Source organism: Apodemus sylvaticus, chromosome 1, assembly GCF_947179515.1.
Source record: "Apodemus sylvaticus chromosome 1, mApoSyl1.1, whole genome shotgun sequence".
NCBI classification, from domain to species: Eukaryota; Metazoa; Chordata; class Mammalia; order Rodentia; family Muridae; genus Apodemus; species Apodemus sylvaticus.
The window spans coordinates 171,331,098-171,357,757 of record NC_067472.1 but is presented as its reverse complement, the minus strand read 5'-3'; the positions used below and the strand labels follow the sequence as shown (position 1 = coordinate 171,357,757).

Genomic DNA, 26,660 nt, shown 5'->3' with positions numbered 1-26,660 from the left:
CCTGGTACAGGAACCGCCTTGCCTTGTCCCTTCAGTGCACTCTCACTCTACTTATCTGGAAAAGGGATGGCCCTGGACCAGAAGCCTGGGCCAGGAATCTCTGTGCTGTGTCCCTTGACCACTCTCTAACCTTAAGGGATGTGCTCATGTCACTCAAGTTGTGCTGGCCAATCAGAGCCTCCAGTCTGAAGTGGAGGCGGGTGCTTCCGGGCACCCAGTCGCAGGTTCAACGCTGTAGCTGAGAAGGCTTGAGTGTTTGTTGCTACTGCTGTGTGCTGTGAAGGGAGTTCAGGCGAGCTCTGAACCCGCGATATGGTGAGTATATGGCAGCTGCTTCCAATGGGAAGGAGCAGGCGATTGAACCGCAGGAGCGAGTGTGGTGAGCCCTCCCTGGGGCTGGGTGGGAACCGCAGCTAAACATGAGCACCTGTGAGGTTGTTCGTGGTCTTAGCCGCTCCTTGAGCCTGGAAGTGGCCTCTGAATAACTTTGCTCTGGGGCTGCATCTGCTCAAGGATTTGTAACATGGGCTTGAGTGTTGAAACATTCTTGGCAAGATGGCAAACACAGAAATACCTGTTTCTACAGTATCTAATACAGTTTTTGCACCTTGTTTTAACATTTTGATGTAAGACACATTTGGAGTTAATATGAGAAAGATGTAATCGTCACCTCTGGTCGTGAGTAGCAGTCCCATATTAAGCTGTGCAGCACTGTTTTAGACTCCTCCGAGTTTATCCCATTGTGTAAAACTTTCTGCTGACTTCATACACGTCGTATTTTTCCCCTCCAGGAAGTAGTATAAAAGATTTTGGTTTTTCAAGACAGGGTTTCTCTGTGTAGCCCTGACTGACCTGGAACTCACTCTGGAGACCAGGCTGGGCTCGAACTCAGAAATCTGCCTGCCTCTGCCTCTCAAGTGCTGGGATTACTGGCGTGCGCCACCACTGCCCGGCTATGATATTCTTAAGAAGCTTACTTGGCATGAGATATAGCTGGTGCTGCAACTCCCCACCCCAACTTTTGTCCTTTCTACTTTTCTGGTCCTTTTCATCCTTTGGGATCTTCCCTTAGGACTGTGTCACTGTTTCAGGTCTCTGGTGTACTTGAGAAACACTTCTGTGGATGTCCTTGCAGTGTAAATCTCCCCTCTGTCTAAGTGGCTACACTTGCAATCTTCTGCCTCTATTTAAATGGTTCAAAGTGTAACCTGGAGGCTGAACATAAGAGAGACTTAAGGATGATGGCAGCTGTGGACTGCAAGGTGTGTTCTAGGCTGGCTCCTCTTTGAGCATTACCCAGTGCTGGATGCATGTTTTTGCTAAAGAGATACTTCTTTTCTCTTTAATTGTTTTATTTATTTACATTCCAAATGTTGCCACCCTTCCCGGTCCCCCTTCTAAAAGTTCTTCCCTCCATTCCCCTCTCCATTGACTCTGAGATGGTGCTCTCCTCCACCCCACCCCACCCCCACCCCTCTTCCACCCCACGCCTCCCCCACCCCCACCTCAACTGGCCTCCCTTCATCCTCTTCCCTGGGGCATCAAGTCTCTCCAGGATTCAGCTGAACCCCTCCTGGTGAGGATAGACAAGGTCTTCCTCTCCTGCATAGATAGGTGCCTGGGAACAGTCCACATGTGCTTAAAGAGATAGTTCTTTCTTTTACTTTTGGTTTTTCCATACAGGGTTTCTCTGTGTAGCCCCAGCTGTCCTAGAAAGCACTCTGTAGACCAGGCTGACCTTGAACTCTGAAATCTGCCTGCTTCTGCCTCCCAAGTGCTGGGATTAAAAGCATGCGCCACCACCTCCCCGCTCTTTCTTTTTTTTTCTTTCTTTTTTTTTTTTTTTTAGTTTTTTTCATTGTGTGTGTAGTGATTTCTCCCTGGGAAGGCATATGCATTCGAGAACAGCTGCATCCTCAGCCTTTTAAGAAAAGGTTTCTGAGACATGCAATGTTGACACAGGTGACCTTGATCCCAGTCTTGCTCCCCAGGGCAATGGCCTTGCTTTCCTCTACATTGAACTTTCTAAATTCCTACATTAAAGGGCCAAACCACCATAGAGTGTTAAAATGAACCGATTTGCTTCCAGTTCTTGGCTATTATGAGTAAGGCTGCTCTGAACACTATGGGGCATGTGTCTTTGTGATATGGTGGGACATCTTTTGGGTACATGTTGGGGGGGGGGGTTGTGTGTGTGTGTGTGTACTTTTGGTTTTGCTGATAATGTGAGATTACTTATTTCCTGGGTTTTCATGTGTGTAGTTAACCTCCTTGTATTGGATATATTTTTTCTTCTCTCACCTTCTATAGGGTTTAGTAATCAGGGCTGGCTTCTATGGTTTCTGTACCCTTCAGGCTTTACAGTTCCTCTTGAGAAGACAGGTGTAACTCTACAAGACAGAGATATAATAAGTTACTTGGTTTTTCCTCCCATTTCAGTTTTTATATTCTCTGTTATATATGGTTAGTGTTTGATTATTACACGGCAAGGGGACTTTCTTTTATGGTCCAGTCTATTTGGTATTCTCTATGCTTCTTGACATCTCCTTTAGGTTCAAAAATATTTTTTACCCTTTTGTTGAAAATATTTTCTAGACATTTGAACTGGTATCCTTCTCTATTGCTGTTATTCATAGTTTTTGTCTTCTCATAATACCCACAAGCTCCTGGATATTTTGTGCTAGAACGTTTTTGTACATACTGTTTTCTTTGACCAATGTATCCATTTCTTCCATTATATCTCAAATATCTGATACTCTCTTCCATCTCCACGCTGTGGGTAAACCTTGTCTTTGTAGTTCTTCTTTACAGTCCTAAAATGTTCACTTCCAGTATTTCCTTAGTCTGTGCTTTCTTTATTGTTTGTATTTCCAGTTTAAGGTCTTGAACTGTTTTACTTCCGATTGCTTTTTCTTGTCCTTATTTAAGGGATCTATTGGTTTCCTCTAATTATTTGTTTCTCTTTTCCTGGCTGTCTTTAATGCATTTGTTTATTTTTTCCAATTGTTTGTTTGTGTTTTCCTGGATTTCTTCTTGTTTATTGGATATATTCCTTATTTACATTTCGAGTATTATCCCCTTTCCCAGTTTCCCCCCTCCTGTGTAGCCCCTATCCCATCCTCCCTCCCCCTACTTCTATGAGGGTTTTCCTCTACCCACCCCACTCCCACCTCCCTGGCCTCAATGCCCCTACATTGGGGCATCTATGGAGGCTTCATAGGCTCAAGGACCTTTCCTCCCATTGATACCTGACAAAGCAATTCTCCACTACATATGCAGCTAGAGTCATGTATACCTTTTGTTTGATGTCTTAGTTCCTGGGAGCTCTAGTGGGGTCTGGTTGTTATTGTTGTCTTCCTATGAGGTTGCAAACCCCTTCAGCTCCTATAGTCCTTTCTGTAATTCCTCCATTGGGGACCCCGCGCTCAGTCCAATGTTGGGCTGTGAGCATCTGCCTTTGTATTTGCAAGGCTCTGACCGAGCCTCTCAGGAGACAGCCATATCAGGTTCCTTTCAGCAAGCATTTCTTGGCATCTACTATACTGTCAGGGTTTGGTGACTGTATATGGGGTGAATTGCCAGGTGGGGCCTGGATGGCCTTTCCTTAAGGCTCTGCTCTACACTTGCTCCTGTGAGTATTCTGTTCATCTTCTCAGATGAACCGAATCACATTCCTTCTTCTTGAGCTTCATATGCCCTTTGAATTGTATCTTAGGTATTCCGAGCTTTTGGCTAATATCTACTTATCAGTGAGTGCATGCCATGTGTGTTCTTTTGTGACTGGGTTACCTCACTCAGGATGATATTTTCTAGTTCCATTCATTTGCTGAAGAATTTCATGAATTTATTGTTTTTAATAGCTGAGTAGTATTCCATTGTATAAATGTTCCATATTTTCTGTATCCATTCTTCTGCTGAAGGACATCTGGGTTCTGGCTATTATAAATAAGGCTGCTATGAACATAGTAGAGCATGTGTCCTTATTACATGTTAGAGCATCTTCTGGATATATACCCAAGAGTGGTATAGCTGGGTCCAATTTTCTGAGGAGCCACCAAACTGATTTCCAGAGTCATTGTACCAGCTTACAATCCCACCAGCCATGGAGGAAAGTTCCTCTTTCTCCACATCCACACCAGCATCTGCTGTCACCTGAGTTTTTTAGACATTCGGAATGAGGTGGAATCCCAGGGTTGTTTTGATTTCCATTTCCCTAATAACTAAGGATGTTGAACATTTCTTTTGGTGCTTCTCAGTCATTTGATATTCCTTAGTTGAATAGTCTTTGTTTAGCTCTGTACCCCCCCCCCCCGCCCCTTTTTTTTTTTTTTTGGTTTTTGGTTTGGTTTGGTTTGATTTTGTTGTTGGGTTTTTTTTTCTAATTTTTTTTTGTTTGTTTTTTGGATTTGGTTTTTTTGAGACAGGTTTTTTCTGTATAGACCTGGCTGTCCTGGAACTCACTCTGTAGACCAGGCTGGCCTCAAACTCAGAAATCCGCCTGCCTCTGCCTCCCAAGTGCTGGGATTAAAGGCGGGCGCCACCACCGCCCGCCTAGACTTGTTTCCAAAAGAACAGAACAAGTTCTTTAGCTCGATAATCTGTTATCTTTCATTTAGTTTTAAAAGTGTGCATCTCCTCACTCTGGTGCAGACCAATCATAGAAAACAAAGTGGTTTCTGAGTGATCCTAATAGACAGCCTTTTATTTATCATCAGAGAAGAAGATACTTTTAGTAGTCAAAGCTATTTTGTCCAGTTTTGAAACATTAGAATGCTTTAAAGAAATCTCTCCAATCAGAATAACCTTCTACCCACAATACTTTACCTAGTATGGGCACAGGTTTTTTTATTTTGATTTTGACTATAATCCTGTGGGGGTTTGTAAAGAGGACTGGTGTATGTATAGACCTAACTTTGTGTCTCCTTTTATCAGTGATGCCATCTATATTATGTCATTTTACTAACTATAATTTTATTATATTGTTGTTCCTCTGAAAAATGATAGACCTTTACCTATTTTGGTACTTTGAAATTTTGCTCTGTTATTATTCCTTGAGTTTTTGTTGGTTTGGGGACTTTCCGTAGAGACAGTTTTATTTTACTCTTCCTGATTTTAAAGGTTTGCCTTTCCTCATTTCTTGGCACGTCTGTGTTTTCTAGTTATTGCAGTTTTCAGTATTTCAGTTTTTGCTATTTAAGTTATTGATGTGCTCAACACATTGTTTTGGTTTGGGGGGGGTGCTTTTTTTTCAAGACAGGATTTCTCTGTGTAGCCCTGGCTGTCCTGGAACTCACTCTGTAGACCAGGCTGGCCTCAAACTCAGAAATCTGCATGCCTCTGCCTCCCAAGGACTGGGATTAAAGGTGTGTGCCACCATAGTCCAGCTTGATCAGTCACCTTCTTTCTCATGCTGTCATGCTGTCACCATTATAGACTTCAAATGCCATAGTGAAGAAGCCGTATTCAGTACTTCACTATTTTGCTAGCCTGGTGTTTCTTTTCTTTTCCTTTCTTTTCTTTTCTTTTCTTTTCTTTTCTTTTCTTTTCCTTTCCTTTCTTTTCTTTCCTTTTCTTTTTTCTCTCTCCCCCCCCCCACTCCCCTCACCCCCCCCACCCCCCGAAACAGGGTTTCTCTGTTGTAGTCCTGGCTGTCCTGGAACTCACTCTGTAGACCAGACTGGTAACCTGGTGTTTTTATAGTTTTAATTGCATTGTTTTGTTTTTGAAAACAAGGTTTCTCTGTGTAGACCTGGATGTCCTAAAAGAGGTGTGTAGAGTAGCAAGACCTTGAATTTAGAGATCCACCTGTCTGGCTCCCTTGGGCTGTTATTATATATGGGTCAAAAATAATATATTGGTCATATATTATATAATATTATATAAATGCCTTTCTGTTTTTATATTATTGTTTTTTGATTTGGTTTTTGGTTTTTTTTTTGTTTGTTTGTTTCTTTTGTTTTTGTTTTTGTTTTGTTTTTTCGAGACAGGGTTTCTCTGTATAGCCCTGGCTGTCCTGGAACTCACTCTGTAGACCAGGCTGGCCACGAACTCAGAAATCCGCCTGCCTCTGCCTCCCGAGTGCTGGGATTAAAGGCTTGTGCCAACCACCGCTGGGCTGATTTGGTTTTTCGAGACAGGGTTTCTCTGTATAACCCTGGCTGTCCTGGAACTCACTCTAGACCGGGCAGGCCTCTGCCTCCCAGAGTGCTGGGATCACAGGCGTGTGCCACCACCGCCTGGCAAGTAGTGTTTGCTATGCTGGGTTTTTTATTATTCCAAATGAATTTGCAAATTGCTCTTTCTAACTACATGAAGAATTGAGTTGGAATTTTGATGGGGATTGCTTTAGGCAAGAGAGCCGTTTTTTACTATATTAACTCTGCCAATCCATAAGCATGGGAGATCTTTCCATTTTCTAAGATCTTCAATTTCTTTCTTCAGAGGCTTGAAGTTCTTGTCATACAGATCATTCACTTGCTTGGTTAGAGTCACACCAAGGTATTTTATATTATTTGTGATTATTGTGAAGGGTGTTGTTTCCCTAATTTCTTTCTCAGCTTGTTTATCCTTTGAGTATAGGAAGGCTACTGATTTGTTTAATTTTATATCCAGCTACTTTGCTGAAGTTGTTTATCAGGTTTAGGAGTTCTCTGGAATTTTTGGGGTCACTTAAGTATACTATCATATTATCTGCAAATAGTAATACTTTGACTTCTTCCTTTCCAATTTGTATCCCTTTGACCTCCTTTTATTGTCTAGTTGCTCTGGCTAGGACTTCAAGTACTATATTGAACAGGTAGGGAGAGAGTGGACAGCCTTGTCTAGTCCCTGATTTTAGTGGGGTTGCTTCAAGTTTCTCTCCATTTAGTTTGATGTTGGCTACTGCTTTGCTGTATATTGCTTTTACTATGTTTAGGTATGGGCCTTGAATTCCTGGTCTTTCCAAAACTTTTATCATGAAGGGGTGTTGGATTTTGCCAAATGCTTTCTCAGCATCTGATAAAATTATCATGTGTTATTTTTTTTTGAGTTTGTTTATGTAGTGGATTACATTGATGGATTTCCATATATTGAACCATCTGTGCATCTCTGGGATGAAGCCTACTTGATGATGGTGAATGATTGTTTTGTTTTGTTTTGTTTTTTGGATTTGGTTTTTTGTCGAGAAAGGGTTTCTCTGTATAGCCCTGGCTGTCCTAGAACTCACTCTGTATACCAGGCTGGCCTCGAACTCAGAAATCCACCTGCCTCTGCCTCCCAGAGTGCTGGGATTACAGGCGTGCGCCACCACTGCCTGGCTTGTGAATGATCATTTTAATGTGTTCTTGGATTCAGTTGGCAAGAATTATTGAGTATTTTTGCATCAATGTTCATAAGGGAAATTGGTCTGAAGTTCTCTTTCTTTTTCTGGTCTTTGTTAGGTTTTAGAATAAGTGTAATTGTGGCTTCATAGAACAAATGTGTTCCTTCTGTTTCTATGTTGTGAAATAGTTTGAAGAGAATCGGTATTACATCTGGTCCTGAGCTTTTTGTTGTTGTTGTTGTTGTTGTTGTTGGAAGACTATTAATGACTGCTTCTATTTCTTCAGGGGTCATGAGACTGTTTAGATGATTTATCTGATCTTGATTTAACTTTGGTATTTGGTATCTGTTAAGAAAAAGGTATATTCTTTTGCTTTAGAATGTTCTATAAATATGTCTTAGATTCATTTGGTTTATAACTTCTGTTAGTTTCACTGTGTCTTTGTTTAGTTTCTGTTTCCATGATCTGTCCGTTGCTGAGAGTGGGATGTTGAAGTCTCCCACTACTATCATGTGGGGTGTAATGTGTGCTTTGGCAAAATTTCTTTTATGAATGCAGGTGCCCTTGCATTTGGAGCATAAATGTTCAGAATTGAGAGGTCATCTTGGTAGATTTTTTTTCTTTTACCAGTATGAAGTGTTCTTTCCTGCTTTTTTTGACAACTTTTGGTTGAAAGTCAATTTTATCCGATATTAGATATTAGATTAGTTGGCTACTCCAACTTGTTTCTTGGGACCATTTGCTTGGAAAATTGTTTTCCAACCTTTTACTCTCAGGTAGTGTCTGTCTTTGTCACTGAGGTAGGTGCATTTTCTGTATGCAGCAAAATGTTGGATCCTTTTTATGGATCCAGTGTATTAGTCTATGGCTTTTTATTGGGGAATTGAGTCCATTGATGCTAAGAGATATTAAAGAAAAGTTATTGTTACTTCCTGTTATTTTTGTTGCTAGAGGTGGAATTATGTCTGTATGACTGTCTTCTTTTGGGTTTTTTCTTTTTCTTTCTTTCTTTCTTTCTTTCTTTCTTTCTTTCTTTCTTTCTTTCTTTCTTTCTTTCTTTCTTTTTTTATTTTTTATTTTCGAGACAGGGTTTCTCTGTATAGCCCTGGCTGTCCTGGAACTCACTCTGTAGACCTTGAACTCAGAAATCCACCTGCCTCTGCCTCCCAAGTGCTGGGATTAAAGGCTGGCACCACCACCTCCAGGCTTGGGTTTGTTGAAAGATTACCTTCTTCCTTTCTCTAGGGTGTAGTTTCCCTCCTTGTATTGGTATTTTCCATCTATTATCCTTTGTAAAGATGGGTTTGTAGGAAGATATTGTGTAAATTTGGTTTTGTCATAGAATATCTTGTTTTCTCTCTATCTATGGTAACTTACAGTTTTGCTGGGTATAGTAGCCTGGGTGGCATTTGTGATCTCTTAGGCTCAGTATGACATCTTCTAGCTTTCATAGCTTCTGGTGAGAAGTCTGGTGTAATTCTGATAGGTCTGCCTTTATATGGTACTCAACCTTTTTCCCTTACTGCTTTTAATATTCTTTCTTTGTTTAGTACATTTAGTGATTTGACTATTATGTGATGGGATGAATTTCTGTTCTGGTCCAGTCTATTTGTAGTTCTGTAGGCTTCTTGTATGTTCATGGGCATCTCTTTCTTTAGGTTAGGGAAGTTTTCTTCTATTATTTTGTTGAGGATATTTACTGGCCCTTTAAGCTGGCAATCTTTGCTCTTGTCTATACCTATTATCCTTAGGTTTGGTCTTCTCTTTGTGTCCTGGATTTCCTGGACGTTTTGGGTTAGGAGATTTTTGCACTTTGCATTTTCTTTGATTGTTGTGTCAATGTTTTCTACGGTATCTTCTGCACCTGAGATTCTCTATTCTATCTCTTGTATTCTGTTGGTGATGCTTGCATCTGTAGTTCCTGATCCTTTTCCCGGGTTTTCTAACTCCAGGGTTGTCTCCCTTTGTGATTTCTTTATTGTTTCTATTTCCATTTTTTGATCCTGGATGGTTTTGTTCATTTCCTTCACCTATTTGGTTGTGTTTTCCTATAATTCTTTAAGGGACTTTTGTGATTCCTCTTTAAGGGCTTCTACCTGTTTACCTGTGTTTTCCTGTATTTCTTTAAGGGTCCTTTATAAAGTCTTCTATCATCATCATGAGAAGTGATTTTATATGTGAATCTTGCTTTTCTGGTGTGATGGTGTATCCAGGACTTGCTATGGTGGGAGAATTGGGTTCTGATGATGCCTTGTTACCTTGATTTCTGTTGCTTCTGTTCTTTTGTTTGTTTTTTCTTCTTCTTGTTGTTGTTGTTTGTTTGTTTGTTTGTTTTGAGACAGGGTTTCTCTGGAACTTACTCTGTAGACCAGGCTGGCCTCGAACTCAGAAATCTTCCTGCCTCTGCCTCCCAAGTGCTGGGATTAAAGGTGTGTGCCACCACTGCCTGACTGTTGCTTATGTTCTTATGCTTGATTCCAGCCATCTGATTATCTCTGATGCTAATTCCCTCACTATCTATGGCTATAGCCTATCTTCCCTGTGATCCTGGTTGTATCAGAACTCCTCAGAGTCCACCAGAGCTGTCTCTGAGGATTCTGGGATCTTGTGATCCTGAGATCCTGGGCATGTTAGAGTGCCTGGGAGTGGAGGTTCTTCTGGGTGTTGCGGGGCTGGCTGGGGAGTTTGCACCCAAGGTAAACCAGTGCAGACCTGAAGGAACCCGTGCCACTGGTCAGGTGGGGTTCCTGTGTCCCCAGGTCCTGCTAGTTCCAGTTCACTCCCTATAGTGATGGGACAGATGTTAAGTCCTCCTCACCTCTGCTCCTATGATCCTGGATGTGTTAGAGCACCTGGGAGTAGAGGTTCCTCTGGGTGTTGCAGGGCTAGCTGGGTAAGTTCGCTCCCATGGTAAACCAGCCTAGACTCTTTAAGTGATTTATTCACGGCCTCTTTAAGGACCTGTATCATCTTCATATAGTTGGTATTTGGGTCTTTTTCTTGTGCTTTCAGCTATGTTGGAATATTCAGGACCTGTTGTGATAGGATAGCTTGGCTGTGTTGTTGACCTGTTCCCTGGCTGTTACTGATTATATGCCTATGCTGGTGTCTAGACATCTGGGTTTGGGGGGATTATAAATCTAGGTCCTGATTTCTGGCTTCATCTTGATTGAATGGGAGTTTTGTTCCTGGGTTTCTTTTGCCCTCTCTATTTTCACAGTGTGTTGGCTGAATGCTGCCTGTTTTACTGGCTGGCTTGGCTGGTGTGTTCAAGTGGGAATGCAGGCTGGTGATGGAGGCTTGATGAAGACGCGGCCAGGGAGATATGATCTTAGCTATCCATAGGAGGCACAGATGAAGGGAGTGGTGAAGTTGCCTGAGTTGATCTAGTCCAGTGCTAAGGACAACTGTGAAGATTGGGTCTGGGATAACTGATAGCATTGGTAGATATGTGGGCAGCCTACCTGGTCTTCTGGCAAGCATGGCATGTGGTTGAACAGAAATGAGGTAGGACAGGAAGGGCAAGTAGGGATGCTATGTATTATCTACAGAAGGCATAAGCAGCGGAAGAGGACGCTACCCTGGTATTCTGCTCTAGTGCTCTAGTGCTAAGGTTGACTGTAAGAATATAGTCACTGGTAAATAATAGTGTGGTAAGCCTTTGTACAGGCTGACTAGTCTTCTGGGAGGCTATGGTTAAGCAGGGAGTGTCTGACCAAAGTTTGTAGCTAGGATACAGAGATCAGCAGGAAGGGATGTGTATTAGTCAGGGTTCTCTAGAGTCACAGAACAGATGGAATGTTTCTCTATATTGAAGACACGTATTGTGATGACTTAGAGTATATAGTCCAACTACCCCAACAATGGTCAGCTATGACTGGGAAGCCCAAGGATCTAGTCTGTGCTCAGTACCTCACAGGCTACTTGTTTCAGATGGTTTTCTGTAGAAGTAGATTCCAACAGATGTGCTGGCAAGTAAATGCCAGCAGGTAAGGAAGAGTGAATCTTCCTTCTCCCAATGTCCTCTTATTGGTCTCTAGCAGAAGGTGTGGCCCAGATTAAAGGTGTGTACCACCACACCTGGATCTGGGACTTGTTTTGCCCCAGGCTGACCTTCAACTCTGAGATCTCCTTGCCTTTGTGTCCTTGGATTAAAGGCATGTACTACCTTGCCCGCACCTGAGCTTTTCCTGGCCTCTGTGACTTAAGATCTCCATGCCAAGATCTAGGTCAGAAAGTTGTGTCTTCCAGCCTCAAGGTCTGGACCACAGGTGAGCCCTCCTATTCTGGACTGTAGCTCATTCCATATATAGTCAAGTTGGCAAGTAGGATGGGAAGGTGGGATTGTCGGTGGTGTCTACCTGAGGGGTGGACAGACAGTAGGAGAGGGAGTTGCAGCACTAGGGCCAATCATGATTATTGGGTCCCAGGTAACAGAGTGGGGAAGGTCTGGAGGTCTCCTAACTTGTTCAATACCCAACATCTTAATACTGAGACATCAGGTTTCCAGGAATCATTCATTTACTTCTTTATTCATTTAGGTTCTTATTATTGATCTGTGATAGATTGTTGTTTGTTTGTTTGTTTGTTTATGAGAGATAAAAGGTACTATGTGGGCTGGGCAGGTCAGTGAGTAAATTTTCTTCTTGGAGTTGATCTGAATTCAGATACCAACACTAAGTGAGGAGGCTCATAAACACCTGCTATGACAGATCCAGAGAATCTGACAACTTCTGTGGTGTATCACCTGTATACACATGGAAAGCATTCTCTCTCATACACACAAATACATACATAAAATTGAGTATAGACTTGTTTTCTTTTTTTCTTTTCTTTTTTTTTTTTTTTTCTGAGACAGAGTTCTGTGTAGTCCTGGCTGTCCTGGAACTCACTCTGTAGACCAGGCTGGCCTCGAACTCAGAAATCTGCCTTCTTCTGCCTCCCAAGGGCTGGGATTAAAAGTGTGTGCCACCACTGCCTGGCTTAATCAGTCACCTTTCTCATGCTGCCATGCTGTCACCATTATAGACTCTGTCCCTAAGTCAAATGCCATAGTGAAGAAGTCGCATTCAGTACTTCACTATTTTGCTAGCCTGGTGTTTCTTTTCTTTTCTTTTCTTTTCTTTTCTTTTCTTTTCTTTTCTTTTCTTTCTTTCCTTTCCTTTCCTTTCCTTTCCTTTTTCCTTTCCTTTTTCCTTTCCTTTTTCCTTTCCTTTTTCCTTTCCTTTTTCCTTTCCCTTTTCCCTTCCTTTTTCCTTTCTCTTTTCCTTTCCCTTTTCCCTTCCTTTTTCCTTTCCCTTTTCCCTTCCCTTCCTTTTCCTTTCCCTTTTCCCTCCCCTCCCCTCCCCTCCCCTCCCCTCCCCTCCCCTTCCCTTCGACAGGGTTACTCTGTGTAGTCCTGGCTGTCCTGGAACTCACTCTGTAGACCAGACTGGTAACCTGGTGTTTTTATAGTTTTAATTGTGTTGGTTTTGTTTTTGAAAACAAGGTTTCTCTGTGTAGACCTGGATGTCCTAAAAGAGGTGTGTAGACTAGCAAGACCTTGAATTTAGAGATCCACCTGTCTGGCTCCCTTGGGCTGTTATTATATATGGGGCAAAAATAATATATCAGTCATATATTATATAAATGCCTTTCTGTTTTTATATTATTGGCTTATGGGCCTGGAATGTATATATTTTTTAAAGATTTATTTTTGTTTGTTTGTTTTTGATTTGGTTTTTTTTCGAGACAGGGTTTCTCTGTATAGCCCTGGCTGTCCTGGAACTCACTCTGTAGACCAGGCTGGCCTCAAACTCAGAAATCCACCTGCCACTGCGCCACCACTGCCCTGCAATAAAGATTTATTTATTATATGTAAGTACACTGTAGCTGTCTTCAGACACACCAGAAGAGGGCATCCGATCTCATTACAGATGGTTCTGAGCCACCATTTGGTTGCTGGGATTTGAACTCAGGACCTCTGGAAGAGCAGTCAGTACTCTTAGCTGCTGAGCCATCTCTCCAACCTTGGAATGTATATTTTTTCACATGCCAAGCATATGCTGTTATTCTGCGCTTCACCCATACCTTGAATTCTGAAATTTAGCAAACAGTATTATTCTATTTCCCAGGATAGCATGTATTCATGACATTAATATTGCCTGATCCTTTTGATTCATTTGATTGTAAGAGTGTGACATTCTTCCTCCATGGTGTGTTTGTTTTGAAATATTAGAGTGACCATGACTATTTTGCATGTATGCATGCAATATGCACCTGTGTGCCTGTTCCTCACTATAGTCAAAAGATGGCTTTAGACCTCCTCAACTGTGAGTAATGAATAGTTCTGAGCTTCCATGGTAAGTACTGGTAATTGAGTCCTATATCTAAGACCAGCAAGAGCTATTAATCACTGATCCATCTTTCCTGCCCTATGGTGTTTATTTATGATCAACGTTTACATTGATAATATTTTCATTTGTTCATTATAACTTTAAATATCTATTGTGTTTGAGAAAGATCTTATTAATGTTGCAGTTTAAACTGGGGAACTTCAGGTTCCTAGAATATGAATAGAGAAGTAGTATAAATGTTTAATTCTTTGTAGGAAGTTCTGAAAAAAAAACTCTGAGTTTTTCTGTCGGTCTTGTTTGTTTGTTTGTTTGATTGTTTTTTGCAAAAGAGACAGGGTCTTAATAGGTACCTCTGGCTGTCCCGGAACTTGTTTAATAGACGAGGCTGGTATTCAAGTCAGTGAGATACCCCTGCCGCTGCCTGGCAAGTGCTTAGATACCCAGTGTGTTCAGTGTTTTTTCTGGTTAGTAATTGTTCAAAGAATTCCTCTGATGTATATGCAATACTGTTCCTATGTTTGCTTCTCCCTCTCTTTCTCCACCCCCCTTCTCAATTGGCATTTCTTTTGCTAGGCTATATGCTGTCCAAAGGGCACAGCAATGGCAGGTGAACCTCATAATTTGGTTTTCTTCTAAAATGATTTCATGATTTTAGCAGGATGTCTCTGTCATGAGTTAGGTATGGGAATCAACCAGAATTATATGAATATATTGTCAATGAAGTATTCATTACAGTGTTATCACTATCATGCTTTCTCTTATACACATGTATGGGATATTTTAGGATGCATTGACCTATGATGATGTGCATATATACTTCACTCGGGAGGAGTGGTCCTTGCTGAATCCATCTCAGAGGAATCTTTACAAAGATGTGATGCTGGACACATACAGGAACCTCATGGTTATAGGTAAATCTGAATTTTCCTTTGAGTTTTAAAATAAAGTGGGGGAACAACTGTTTTCTTGGTTATTGATGCTCTTCTGTAATCTTGAATGAGAATGAGGAAGAATGAGGTAAATAAAGCAGGCATGGTTCTAGGGTTTACTGAAGGAAATAGGTTAAATTTTGCCTCATTTCCAATAATATGTTATTCATTTTCTGGTACTACATTTTAGGATACAATTGGGAAGACCTTAAGATTGAAGGACATTTTCGAAGTGATAAAAGATATGAAAGGTAATTTTTCTTTGAAATCTGATTCACATATACTTCTGAAGAAAATTTAATGAGTTCTGGAAATTTTAAAGACCAGCAACAGTGTAAATAAGCATAACTTTAAGTGTATCAGTGATAATTAAATTCCCCTAAAGCCGTGCACCTCTATGTCAGGTAGCTGGTTTGTGTTTCCAAGGCATTCCGCTATGAGAGTATTTCTTAACAGATGTAACTCTTTGGATCATATCAGCATTAGAGCTACACCGCAGAACTGCTATTCCATACACTGTCATACCACTTAGATGTTGTGTATACACATTGATAGGTGATCATGTAAATGTTCAAAATCTTCTGTTAAGCACACAGTCCATAGTAAAGCTGCTGTTACTCATATACTTGTCTTACATTCGCTAAGTTTAGTGAGAGGGAACGTTTAGGAGAGTTAAGAAAGGATTGTGGAGAAACCTTTATCCCTACACTTCATGTCTATGGTTCCTCTGTCATGGGTTAGGTGTGGGAATCACCACAATTATATGAATGTATTGTCCATATAATAGAGGAACAAAACATCAAACTGTGAATGCAATGTGGAAACCTCTTATTTGTTATTTTTAATGGGTATATCATATTTCATACTGGATACAGGCGATATGAGCATAGGGATATTGAATGAAGCCCAGTATCTCTCTTTCCTAGAACTACTAAAAGATATGTCTCCACTTTGAGAGGACTTTCTGGATGTGATACAAGTTTGTAATCACTTAGTTTTTCAACATCATTGGCAATAAAACCACAAAGTCATACTGCAGAAAATGCCTATGAGTATTAGGAATGTGGAAATTTTGTGTGTCCTTGACATTTCAAATATAGTATGACTCACTGTAAGAAAATTTATGAATGCAATTACAGTGGTAAAGCTCTGAATTCTTGCAGTTCTCTTCAAATAATGTGAAAAACTTCGTGTAGAAAAGGTCTGGTATAAATGCGAGACATGTAATAAATGCCCGAACCATCACAGGAATCACTAATGATGCAAAACAACCCACAGTGAAAGGGAACACCAAAGCTTTTAACAGTGTGATAAAACCTTATGATCTTATTCTACTTGATAATTAAACCGAATTATAAAATTAATTCATACATATAAAATGATTCATTAGTGTAATGAATGTGATAAAATTTCTACATGTCCCAATTATCATTGCAGGCATGAAGGAAGCCCTGCTGGAAAGAAACTCTATGAATATGCACAATGTGATAAAGCCTTCACATATCACAGTCATCTTCAAAACCATGAAAGAATTCAAACTCAAGAGAAACCCTCTGAAAGCTTTCAACATAATGAAGCCCTCGCATGTCATAGTAGTCTCCAAATACATAAAAGACCAGATACTGGAGAGAAACCCTACAAATGTAATCAATGTGATAAAGCCTTTTCACAACACTGTCATCTTCGAATACATGAGAGAACACATACTGGAGAGAAACCCTATGAATGTAATCAGTGTGGTAAAGCCTTTGCATATCAGTGTACTTTGCGCTTGCATAAAAGAACACATACTAGAGAAAAACCTTATGAATGTAATCAGTGTGGTAAAGTCTTTGCACAAAGCAGTTATCTTCAAATACATAAAGTAATCCATACTGGAGAGAAACCCTACAAATGTAATCAATGTGATAAAGCCTATTCACAACAGAGTCATCTCCAAATACATAAAAGAACACATACCGGAGAGAAACCTTACAAATGTAGTCAGTGTAGTAAATCATTTGTATCTCAAAGTCATCTTCAAACTCATAAAAGAATTCATACTGGAGAGAAACCTTACAAGTGTAATCAGTGTGATAAAGCCTTTTCACAACACCCTAGTCTCCAAGTGCATAAAAGAACACACACTGGAGAGAAACCTTACAAATGCAATAATTGCGATAAAGCCTTTTCACAAAACAGTAGCCTCCAAATGCATAAAAGAACACATACTGGAGAGAAACCTTATGAATGTGGTCAGTGTGGTAAAGCTTTTGCACATCACAGTACTCTCCAAACCCATAAAAGGCATCATACTGGAGAGAAGCCCTACGAATGTAATCACTGTGGTGAAGTCTTTGCATATCACAGTAGTCTCTGGAGGCATAAAAGGAATCATCTGGGAGAGGAACCCTATGAATGTAAGCAGTGATGTAAAGCCTTTGCACATTACAGTACTCTCCAGTACCATAACAACAATCATACCAAAGAAACTCTATGAATGTAATCATTGTGGTGAAGCCTTTGAAAATCACAATAGTCCCTGGAAACAAAAGGAATCATCTGGGAGAGGAACCCTATGAAGGTCTTTAACATGCAAGGTCTTTGCAAATTTCTGTGGTCTTCATCATCATGAAAGTATTCATACTGCAGAGGAAACCATACCAATGGAAGAAATGTGGTAAGGCTTTTACACATCATAGTTATCTCTTAATGTAGAAAAGAACAGATATTAGAAATTATTATTAGGGGGGCTAGAGAGATGGCTCAGCAGGTAAGAGCAATGACTGCTCTTGCGAAGGTCCTGAGTTCAGATCCCAGCAACCACATGGTGGCTCACAACCATCTGTAATGAGATCTTCTGGAGTGTCTGAAGACAGCTACAGTATACTACTAATAATAAATAACTCTTTAGCCTAGAGGGAGCTGGGACGACTGGAGTGAGCAGAAGTCCTGTTTCAAAATCCCAGCTACCACAGGATGGCTCACAACCATCAGTACAGCTACAGTGTACTCACATATAAAACAAATAAATAAATACATCTTTTAAATATGGAATATGACAGACCTCTGCATGCAGGTTCTCTGCAGAATAAGTGCTCTTTGCTGTTGTGTGTGACTTGAGTCTGGGGTACCACATTCTTCATGAGTCATGGACACTTACAGTGATAAAGCCTTTAAACAATACAGTTATATCTGGATGCATAAAATAGACATACAGGAGAGAAGCCCCGTGAATGTAATCAGTGGGGTAAAGCCTTTATATAACATCATCATTTTTGAAGACATTAAGAGAAACCCAATTACTATAATGAAATTCTATGAATTAAATGAAATTCATGAAGGAAATTCTATGTAATAAATGTGGTAAAGTTTTTGCATATCACAGTCATCTTCAAAGCCATGAAAGAATTCATACTGGAGAGAAACACTATGAAGGATTCAATATGGTGAAACCTTTGCACATCCCAGTTATGACTGAATACAGAAAAGAACAGATACTGGACAGTAAAGTTTTTTGTGTGGTAAAGCCTTTGAAGATCACAGTCATTTTCGAATATATAAGAGAACATATAGTGGAGAGAAAGCCTACAAATGTAATCAGTGTGGTAAAGCCTTTAAACATCACAGTCATCTTCAAAGGCATGAAAAAAAAATCACGCTGGAGAGAAACTCTATGCATGTCTCTAATATGTTGAAGCCTTTGCACATTTCTGTAATCATCAGCATGATGGTATTCATAGTGGAGAGAAACCCTGTGAATGCAAGCAATGTGGCAAGCCCTTTGCACATGATAGCTATCACTGAATGCAAAACACAGACTGTAGAGAAACCTTACTAAAGGACCAACTGACTGTGATAAAGGCCTGGCACATCGCAGTAGTCTCGAAAAACCAAAAAACCAAAACCAGTAGTCATCAAAACCTTGCACATCGCAGTAGTCTCATTCTGGAGAGAAACCCTATGAATGGAATCAGTGTGATAAAGCCTTTGCACACAGCAGCAGTTTTTCATGAGAGAAAAATCATTGCAGAGAAGCCCTATAAATGTGCTTAAGTGTGTTTTACATTTCATTGGAGTCTTTTTTTATTAAACTAATAAAGTTTATTTTAAAATATACAATTCAGTATTGACCTTTTTTTAAGTCATCAAAATAATTTATAATAGTAAAATGCCTCTTAAATATACATGATATCTTCTGAAACTAAAAGTGATAACCACTGAACCAGTTTTGGAAATCTATTTGGAACATTAAACATGATAGAAGTAGAAAAAAAATCTCTTATGAAGTTCTCTATGGAAGGAAATTGTGACAAGTTCCTGATTAGATAGAAACCATTCCATCTCCAAGGGAGAATACATAGAGTAATTGTGGCTTCATAGAATGAATTAGGTAGTGTTCCTTCTGTTTCTATTTCATGGAATAGTTTTGGTTTTGGTTTTTTGGTTTTTTGAGACAGGGTTTCTCTGTGTAGCCCTGGCTGTCCTGGAACTCACTCTGTAGACCAGGCTGGCCTCAAACTCAGAAATCCACCTGTCCCTGCCTCCCAGAGTGCTGGGATTACAGGCGTGCACCCCCACTGCCTGGCTTCATGGAATAGTTTGGAGAGTATTGATATTAGGTCTTCTTTGAAGGTCTGATAAAATTCTGCAGTAAACCCATCTGATCCTGGGCTTTTTTGGTTGGGAGACTTTTAATGACTGCTTTTATTTCTTTAGGGGTTATAGGACTGTTTAGATGGTTTATCTGATCCTGATTTAACTTTGGTATTTGACATCTGTCTAGAAAATTGCCCATTTCATCCAGATTTTCCAGTTGTGTTCAATATAGGTTTATAGTAGGACCTGCTGATTTTTTTTAATTTCCTCAGTTTCTGTTGTTATGTCTCCCTTTTCTTTTTGGTTTTTTGGATTTCTTTTTTTCTTTCTTTTTTTTTTTTTTTTTTTTTTTTGGATTTTGGTTTTTTCAAGACAGGGTTTTTCTGTATAGTCCTGACTGTCCTGTAACTCACTCTGTAGACCAGGCTGGCCTCGAACTCAGAAATCTGCCTGCCTCTGCCTCCCAGAGTGCTGGGATTACAGGCGTGCGCCACCACCGCCCGGCTGGATTTGGTTTTTTCAAAGACAGGGTTTTTCTGTATAGTCCTGACTGTCCTGGAACTCACTCTGTAGACCAGGCTGGCCTCAAATTCAGAAATCTGCCTGCCTTTGCCTCTGCTTCCCAGAGTGCTGGGATTACAGGCGTGCACCATCACCTCCTGGCTTATGTCTCCCTTTTCATTTCTGATTTTATTAATTTGGATACTGTCTTTGTGCCTCTGGTTAGTCTGGCTAAGGGTTTATCTATCTTGTTGATTTTCTCAAAGAACCAGCTCCAGGTTTGTTTGTTTGATTCTTTGTATAGTTCTTTTTGTTTCTACTCCTCTTGGGTGTATTAGCTTTTTGTTCTAGAGCTTTCAGTTCTTAATCTTATGCTATTAAGATGCTAGTGTATGCTCTCCAGTTTCTTTTTGGAGGCACTCAGAACTGAGTTTTCCTCTTAGTACTGCTTTCATTGTGTTCCATAAGTTTGGGTATGTTGTGGCTTCGTTTTCATTAAATTCAAAAAAATATTTAATTTCTTTATTTCTTCCTTGACCAAGTTAACATTGAGTAGGGTGTTCAGCTTCCATGTGTATGTGGGCTTTCTGTTGTTTTTGTTGCTATTGAAAACCAGCCTTAGTCCATGGCAATCTGATAGGGGGAATGGGATTATTTCAGTCTTCTTGTATGTGTTGAGGCCTGTTTTGTGGCCAATTATATGGTCGGTTTTGGAGAAGGCACCATGAGGTGCTGAGAAGAAGGTACATTCTTCTGTTTTAGGATGAATCAGAGGAGTCTTCATACAAGAGTAAAACCTTTAGTGTGTAATCAGTCTGTTAAAGCCTTTACATTTCACAGTAATGCTTGAGGACCTGAAAGAATAATGAAGGGGATTTGGTAAAATCATTGGCCCACACATAGTCCATTGCCTAAGATTATTTATCCTGGAGAAAAAAAAATCTGACAAGTGTCAACAATCTATTCAAGCACCTGCAGACTCATCTGAACAAAATCTAACCCTTTTAGATTTCAGACACACACACACACAAACCTCATCCAGGTGTAAAACTTTATGGGTGTGTATTAGTGCCTTTTCTGTTGCTGTGAGAAAACAGAATGTCTGAGGCAACTTCTAAAGCAGTTAATTTGGCTTACGGTTCACACCATCAAGGTATCATTACAAGTTTCAGACATTGCAGTTAAAGGGGGAAGCTCAGAGCTCACATCTTCAGCATGTAGCAAGAAGTGGCAACTAGAAATAGCATGTAGTTATAAACTGTCAAGCCCATTCCCAGTGACATATTTCCTCCACCAGGGCATGCTGGGGACAGCAAACAATGACAGGGACTCCCTGCAGCAGACAGGGATGGAAACATCTCAGAAGCCCGCAGCAGCTCCTTATAGAAAAGGATGGTGTTTGGGACCCTGAGAGGCAGGACACACACCCCTCCAGGGGACCTGCCATCTGAAATAAGGGACTGCAGTAGGCCTGCATGGAGACATCTTCAGTGGCCCGCGGCAGCTGTTTGTAACAACAGTTGTTCCCATTTCTCCTAACCTTTTAGCCCTCAACAACGGCTGTATAGATTTCATTTGTGTGTGACTGTTTTTTAGTTAGCCTTGGTGTGCATAATTATTCTATTATATCTGACTTTTTTACTTCTTTCTCCTGCTCTGGTGAGTTCTGTGAAACTAGATGTTCCCTGATGTAATGATTCTTGAACAATTAAGAGTTGAGGCAGTCAGGCAATGGTGGCGCACACCTTTAGTCCCAGCACTTGGGAGGCAGAGGCAGGTGGATTTGTGAGTTCGAGGCCAGCCTGGTCTACAGAGGGAGTTCCAGGATAGCCAGGGCTACACAGAGAAACCCTGTCTCGAAAGAAAAAAAAAGAAAAAAAAAGAAATTGAGGCATGGGGCACAGCACAGCACAGTCCTAATGGCCCAGGTGCATGCTGTGTGTTCTCATCTTAGAAATAATGCAATAACCGCACAATGGTAGTTCCAGATTAATGCTTGACTTGCAAAGAAAGTCTGATGAGATTATTAGAAAATGAATTAGAGCCAACATTGGGACCCCAAAGAAAGAAAAAACTATTAAAGTTATGAAATAAGTTCTGCACAGCATTTGAGAGTGGTTCCTGGATAAGCAAGTATAGAATATGTTATATCTTAGATTAGTAAAACTAAGTCAAAACACTGGGACTCTTAGGAGAGTCATTGTGTGCAATGTGAAGAAGCGGAAAGCTAAGGGAGTTAAGGGTTAACTTGATTCTTTCTGGCCACTGCCTGGCAGCTTTGCCCGTGTCATTTATTATTAGAGCTTTACAAGGAAATGCAGGTATCTGGCCTCTGAGCTCTGAAGTATAATAGTTAAAGTTTAAATAACGATAAGTTTGCAATTATTATTATTTTGGCTATAGGACTGGGAACAGGGAAGCCTGAAACTTTGGGGAACAATTGTAACTCTTGATTTTTTTGTGGGACTTGGTTATTTTAAATTTGATTTGGCAACAATTATACAATGTCTTTTTTATCTGCTTTTGGAGTATCAATAAAAGACTGGGGTGGAAAAAAAAGGCGAGAGAGCATGAGAAGAGCTTGTGAAGAGTGAGTGAAGAGAGAATGTGAGATGTGTGTGAAGAGTGTGTGTGTGAGTGAAAGGAGAGTGCATGTGTGTGTGTGTGTGAGGTGTGTGAAGAGTGGGTGTGTGAGTGAGTGAAAGGAGAGTGCATGTGGTGTGTGTGTGAAGTGTGTGTGTGTGTGAGTGAAAGGAGAGTGCATGTGTGTGTGTGAGGTGTGTGAAGAGTGTGTGTGTGTGAGTGAAAGGAGAGTGCATGTGGTGTGTGTGTGAGGTGTGTGTGAAGAGTGTGTGTGTGTGTGAGTGAAAGGAGAGTGCATGTGTGTGTGTGTGTGAAGAGTGGGTGAGTGTATGTAAGTGAAAGGAGAGTGCATGTGGTGTATGTGAGGTGTGTGACGAATATGTGTGTGAGTAAAAGGAAAACACACAGAGGTGTATATGAGCGAGAGAGTGCAAGGAAAGAAAAGCACACAGGAAAAAAGCAGAGTGCCCAGGAGGATGCAGAGTGTGTGCAGCCTCAAGAGAGAGAGAGAGAGCAGAGAATGAGAGAGAAGAGAAACTTTAATCCTTGAAAAATTGTCTGTCAGCTTGTACCCAAAAAGTAGTCTCTGTATATTTATTATGCGCCTTCCAGATGTCCCTGCTTCAGGTTGAGAACTCCGATCCTGTGTCAAGGCTGGACCCCGGTAAGGGCAGCCTTTCCTAAATCTTCCCAAATGATATGATCACCTTAGAAGAACTGATTTCTCTGACTGCAAAACATACATTCTTGTTTTCACTTACATGACTCAAATCATGATAAGGAAAAAATGCAGGTCAAAAAAAGCCTTTAGACACCTCAATACCTTTACTGCAGGAATGAATGCTTCCACAACCAAGTCATGCATGAGTGAAAATGTATTTGTAAAGATTTGTTGTTTTTGTTTTGTTTTGTTTTGTTTTTTCTTCTCACTCTAGCCCTGCTTGATCCAGCCCTGCTTCTTCCCAGAGCAGAAGGCTTAAGATTTATTTATTTTATGTATGTGAGTACAATGTCACTCTCTTCAGACACATCAGAAGAGGGCATCAGATCCCATTCTAGATTGTTGTGAGTCACAATGTGGTTGCTGGGATTTGAACTCAGGACCCTTGGAAGAGCAGTCAGTACTCTCTTAACTGCTGAGCCTTCTCTCCAGTCCATGATTTGTTTTAATTATGTGATGTCAGTGTATCTTTATTTGGCTTTGTGCTTTTACGTGCTGGTTCCAAAGGATGTTAGTCCTTGGATCCTGAAGCTGGAATTGGACTTGATCAAAAACATGACCCTTGGTCCAGGAAATGAACTTGTCTTAAATGTTTGGCCATGGCTCTAGCCCTGTAAATGTTTTAAAGGCTTTATCATTTGACATTGGGTAATAAATAAACTCATACAAGAGAAAAATCCTATTCATGTAAACAATTTGATAAAGACTTAGACATCATATTCAATCATGAGAAAAACTCTTGCTACACCTCTTTTTCATAATACTCATGAAGCAAGTAAATAATTCACCATGTTCTCACAAGTCTGATGGTTCATATCTCCGCATGTGGTTTATATGTTGACAGTTTTTAAGTTGGTGTTGAAGTGTACTGTATATATGACAAATCCCTTTACTAAAGTTCACTTTGTAGCTCTTATATTCCTTCTGTGGCTACTGTTGTCTTTGATTGTGCTTTTATTTGGTGGCAGATGTCCTTTGGCGTCAATGTATAATGTAGTGTGTATCAACTAAGTGGTTCTCTGTGTATTTAAATACTGTGCAGCATGTGATCATACTTTTCAAGTAAGGATGTCTGTGAATGGGGGGAGGGTCTTGTTCCTGGTTTTGTTTGTCATATTCATACATTCCCTTGAGGTGTTGTTTACTATCCAGCCAGGGTTGGATGTCAGTAATTAGTTAGGGCTACATAGAACTCTTAATTATCATGTGTCAACCCCCTGAGTCCAAGCCCAAAAATAGAAGATTTACCCTCAATGTATCCGGTTTCATCAACACAGTTTCACAACATTAATGTTGAAACAAGTCCAATCACAACCACAGTGAGGTGGCCACTTGCTCTGAATGAAGCATCTTTTCTAAGACACAAAGTAACAAAAAACTGAGAGGTGTTATAAAATGATGGTAATAGTACAAACTAGCATAGCTAATATGAATTACAATAAGATGTATCCTCAAGAAATTAAACACTGAACTACTGTATGATGCTACTATTTATTACACTGTTGGTTTAGTAGCCAAGGAAAGTGAGTACTATGCAGAGACATCTGCAGTTCTCTGTGTATTACATTGTTGATGAAAGCTACCATATGTAATCAGGGTACATGTCCATCTACAGAGAACAGTGAAGAACTGTGGGAAATAGACTAACTGAATGACAACTCATGGACACATTTGGAGGAGGGCATTATGTGGAGGTATAGCGTTGGCTAGTTCCTGTGGCCCTTTGCTCTTTATCTGATGCATATCTGTAGACTTGATTGGTGAACTAAGAGAGTGGTGAAGGAGCATATCCTGCTGGGTTTCAGATGCTACAAGAAATCATCTCAGGCTTGCTCCGCTCCTCACGTTGTGGGCGGTGGGCTTGTAGGTAAAGGTATAGGCTTGCATCTGTTTTACTGTTTTGTTTTTGAAGATCGGGTGTTAGATTAATATAAAATGCCCTTTATTATTCTGTTATAGCTGTGTGTTCATATGACTGTTTATTGTTCAGTATTTGGATAGAGGGGGTTAAACTGGTACATTTCCCAATAGTAAATGTTGCATGCCTTTGATGAGTCAGCATGAGGTCATAGTTTGTAACTATTTTATATGCTTGCTTGTTTTCTTTCTTTCTTTCTTTCTCTCTCTCTCTCTCTCTCTCTCTCTCTCTCTCTCTCTTTCTCTTTCTCTTTCTTTCTTCCTTCCTTCCTCCATCCCTCCCTCCCTCCCCCTTCTTTCTTCTCTTTCTTTCTTTCTTTCTCTCTTTTTCTCTCTCTCTCCCTTCCTTCCTTCCTTTCTCTCTCTCTCTCTCTCTCTCTCTCTTCTTTCTTTCTTTCTTTCTTTCTTTCTTTCTTTCTTTCTTTCTTTCTTTCTTTCTTTCTTTCTTTCTATCTTTCTTTCTTTCTTTCATGTTTTACACCCACCTCATGGGGGTTACGTTGTGAGAGTTTTTCTGGGAGGACAGGACACACATGAGGACATAAACCCATGACAGAACACAATAACAACTACACTAGAACCCAGCTTGGTGAACCAGTACATTTCTTAGGGTTATTTACAGGAATATGGATAAGGGGTTAATTACAAAACCAAGGACAGCTCAAAAGGAGCTGCATCACTGAAAACTCTGCTCTGATGAGATCACAACCTTGGAGTGCTCTACTCAACTTGAAGGAAGCTCAAGTCTGAGATTACCTCAGAAGCTCATCTGGCCAGAGCTTCCTCCCACAGAAGGTGCCTGGTCTTTCTGCAAAGCTGAAAGGGTCTTTAAGAATTTTTCAAGTTTTAGTTGTATCAAACATATGACATGGGCCACTGAGTTTCATGAGCCTCCTCCTCCTTCCTGAGGAAAGGTGTTTCTATTGCTTTTCAACACTCTACCCATTCCTGTGGTTCTTACATTTCCCCTGTTCTTACATGAAGTCCCCTACACCTTGGTAGAGGTGTTATGACCATCTATCTAGAGCTAAGCACTGAGCTTCTATGTCACTTGATTTCAGAAACATCATAGTAGTTATGTGTCTCTGTGATACACCATTACAAAAGAGAGCTTTGTTCCCTGCTAGATTGTGGCCCGCCAGGAGCCAAACTGACCTTACTTTATGTTTAGATTCTATTTTAAAGATAGGCTTTGGTTTTGACTTTGAAGAAATCCTCAGCAACAGACCTTGGAGAAATCACGTGGTTGACGGTCACTGCACCCTGCCAGAAGAAGAAAACATCTTACAGCTGCCAGAGATTCACCTTAGCAGAATACCTGGGCTTTGTGGAAAATCCCACTTGCCTTGCTTCTTCCCCTGCTTGTATAAATTCCCTGAGAAAATGCAGTTTTGGGGCCTTGAACAAAGCTGGTCTTGGCCTCATTCTTCGTATCTGCTGTCCTTTCCATTCTCCCCTAGTGTCCCCCCCCCCTCCCCGCATCCCTCCTCCCCTTGTTGAGAACCCCACAGGCCGGGACAGCAACCACCAGCAACATCAATAATCGTGAAATAGGTACAAATGTTTTAAGGGCCGTTTGATAAGCACGCTGCTGCTTCTGTTTAGCAGTAACAGTTGCTTGGCCCATGGGACCTTTTGCCTCGCCAGCCAGGTTTTTCTCCTGCCTGTTGGTGGTGCCCACAGTCATGCTCAGCAGGCACGTTCTGACTGTCACAGGGTTGACAGCTGTGGAGTACAGTTGACAGTTTTACTTCCTGAAGCCCCCAAAGCCCTCCCGTCTCTATGAGGACTAT

General features: G+C 40.7%; 1 protein-coding gene across 1 annotated transcript; it reads left to right on the top strand.

Moving 5' to 3' along the window:
- The first annotated feature begins 224 nt into the window (after positions 1–224).
- On the top strand, positions 225–18,619 carry LOC127670465 (zinc finger protein 120-like). Its single transcript, XM_052164946.1, has 4 exons — positions 225–315; positions 14,423–14,549; positions 14,758–14,818; positions 16,005–18,619. Exons 1-4 carry the CDS (start codon positions 313–315, stop codon positions 16,975–16,977), a joined length of 1,164 nt encoding a protein of 387 aa, XP_052020906.1. The 5' UTR covers positions 225–312; the 3' UTR covers positions 16,978–18,619.
- Positions 18,620–26,660: the final 8,041 nt, after the last annotated feature.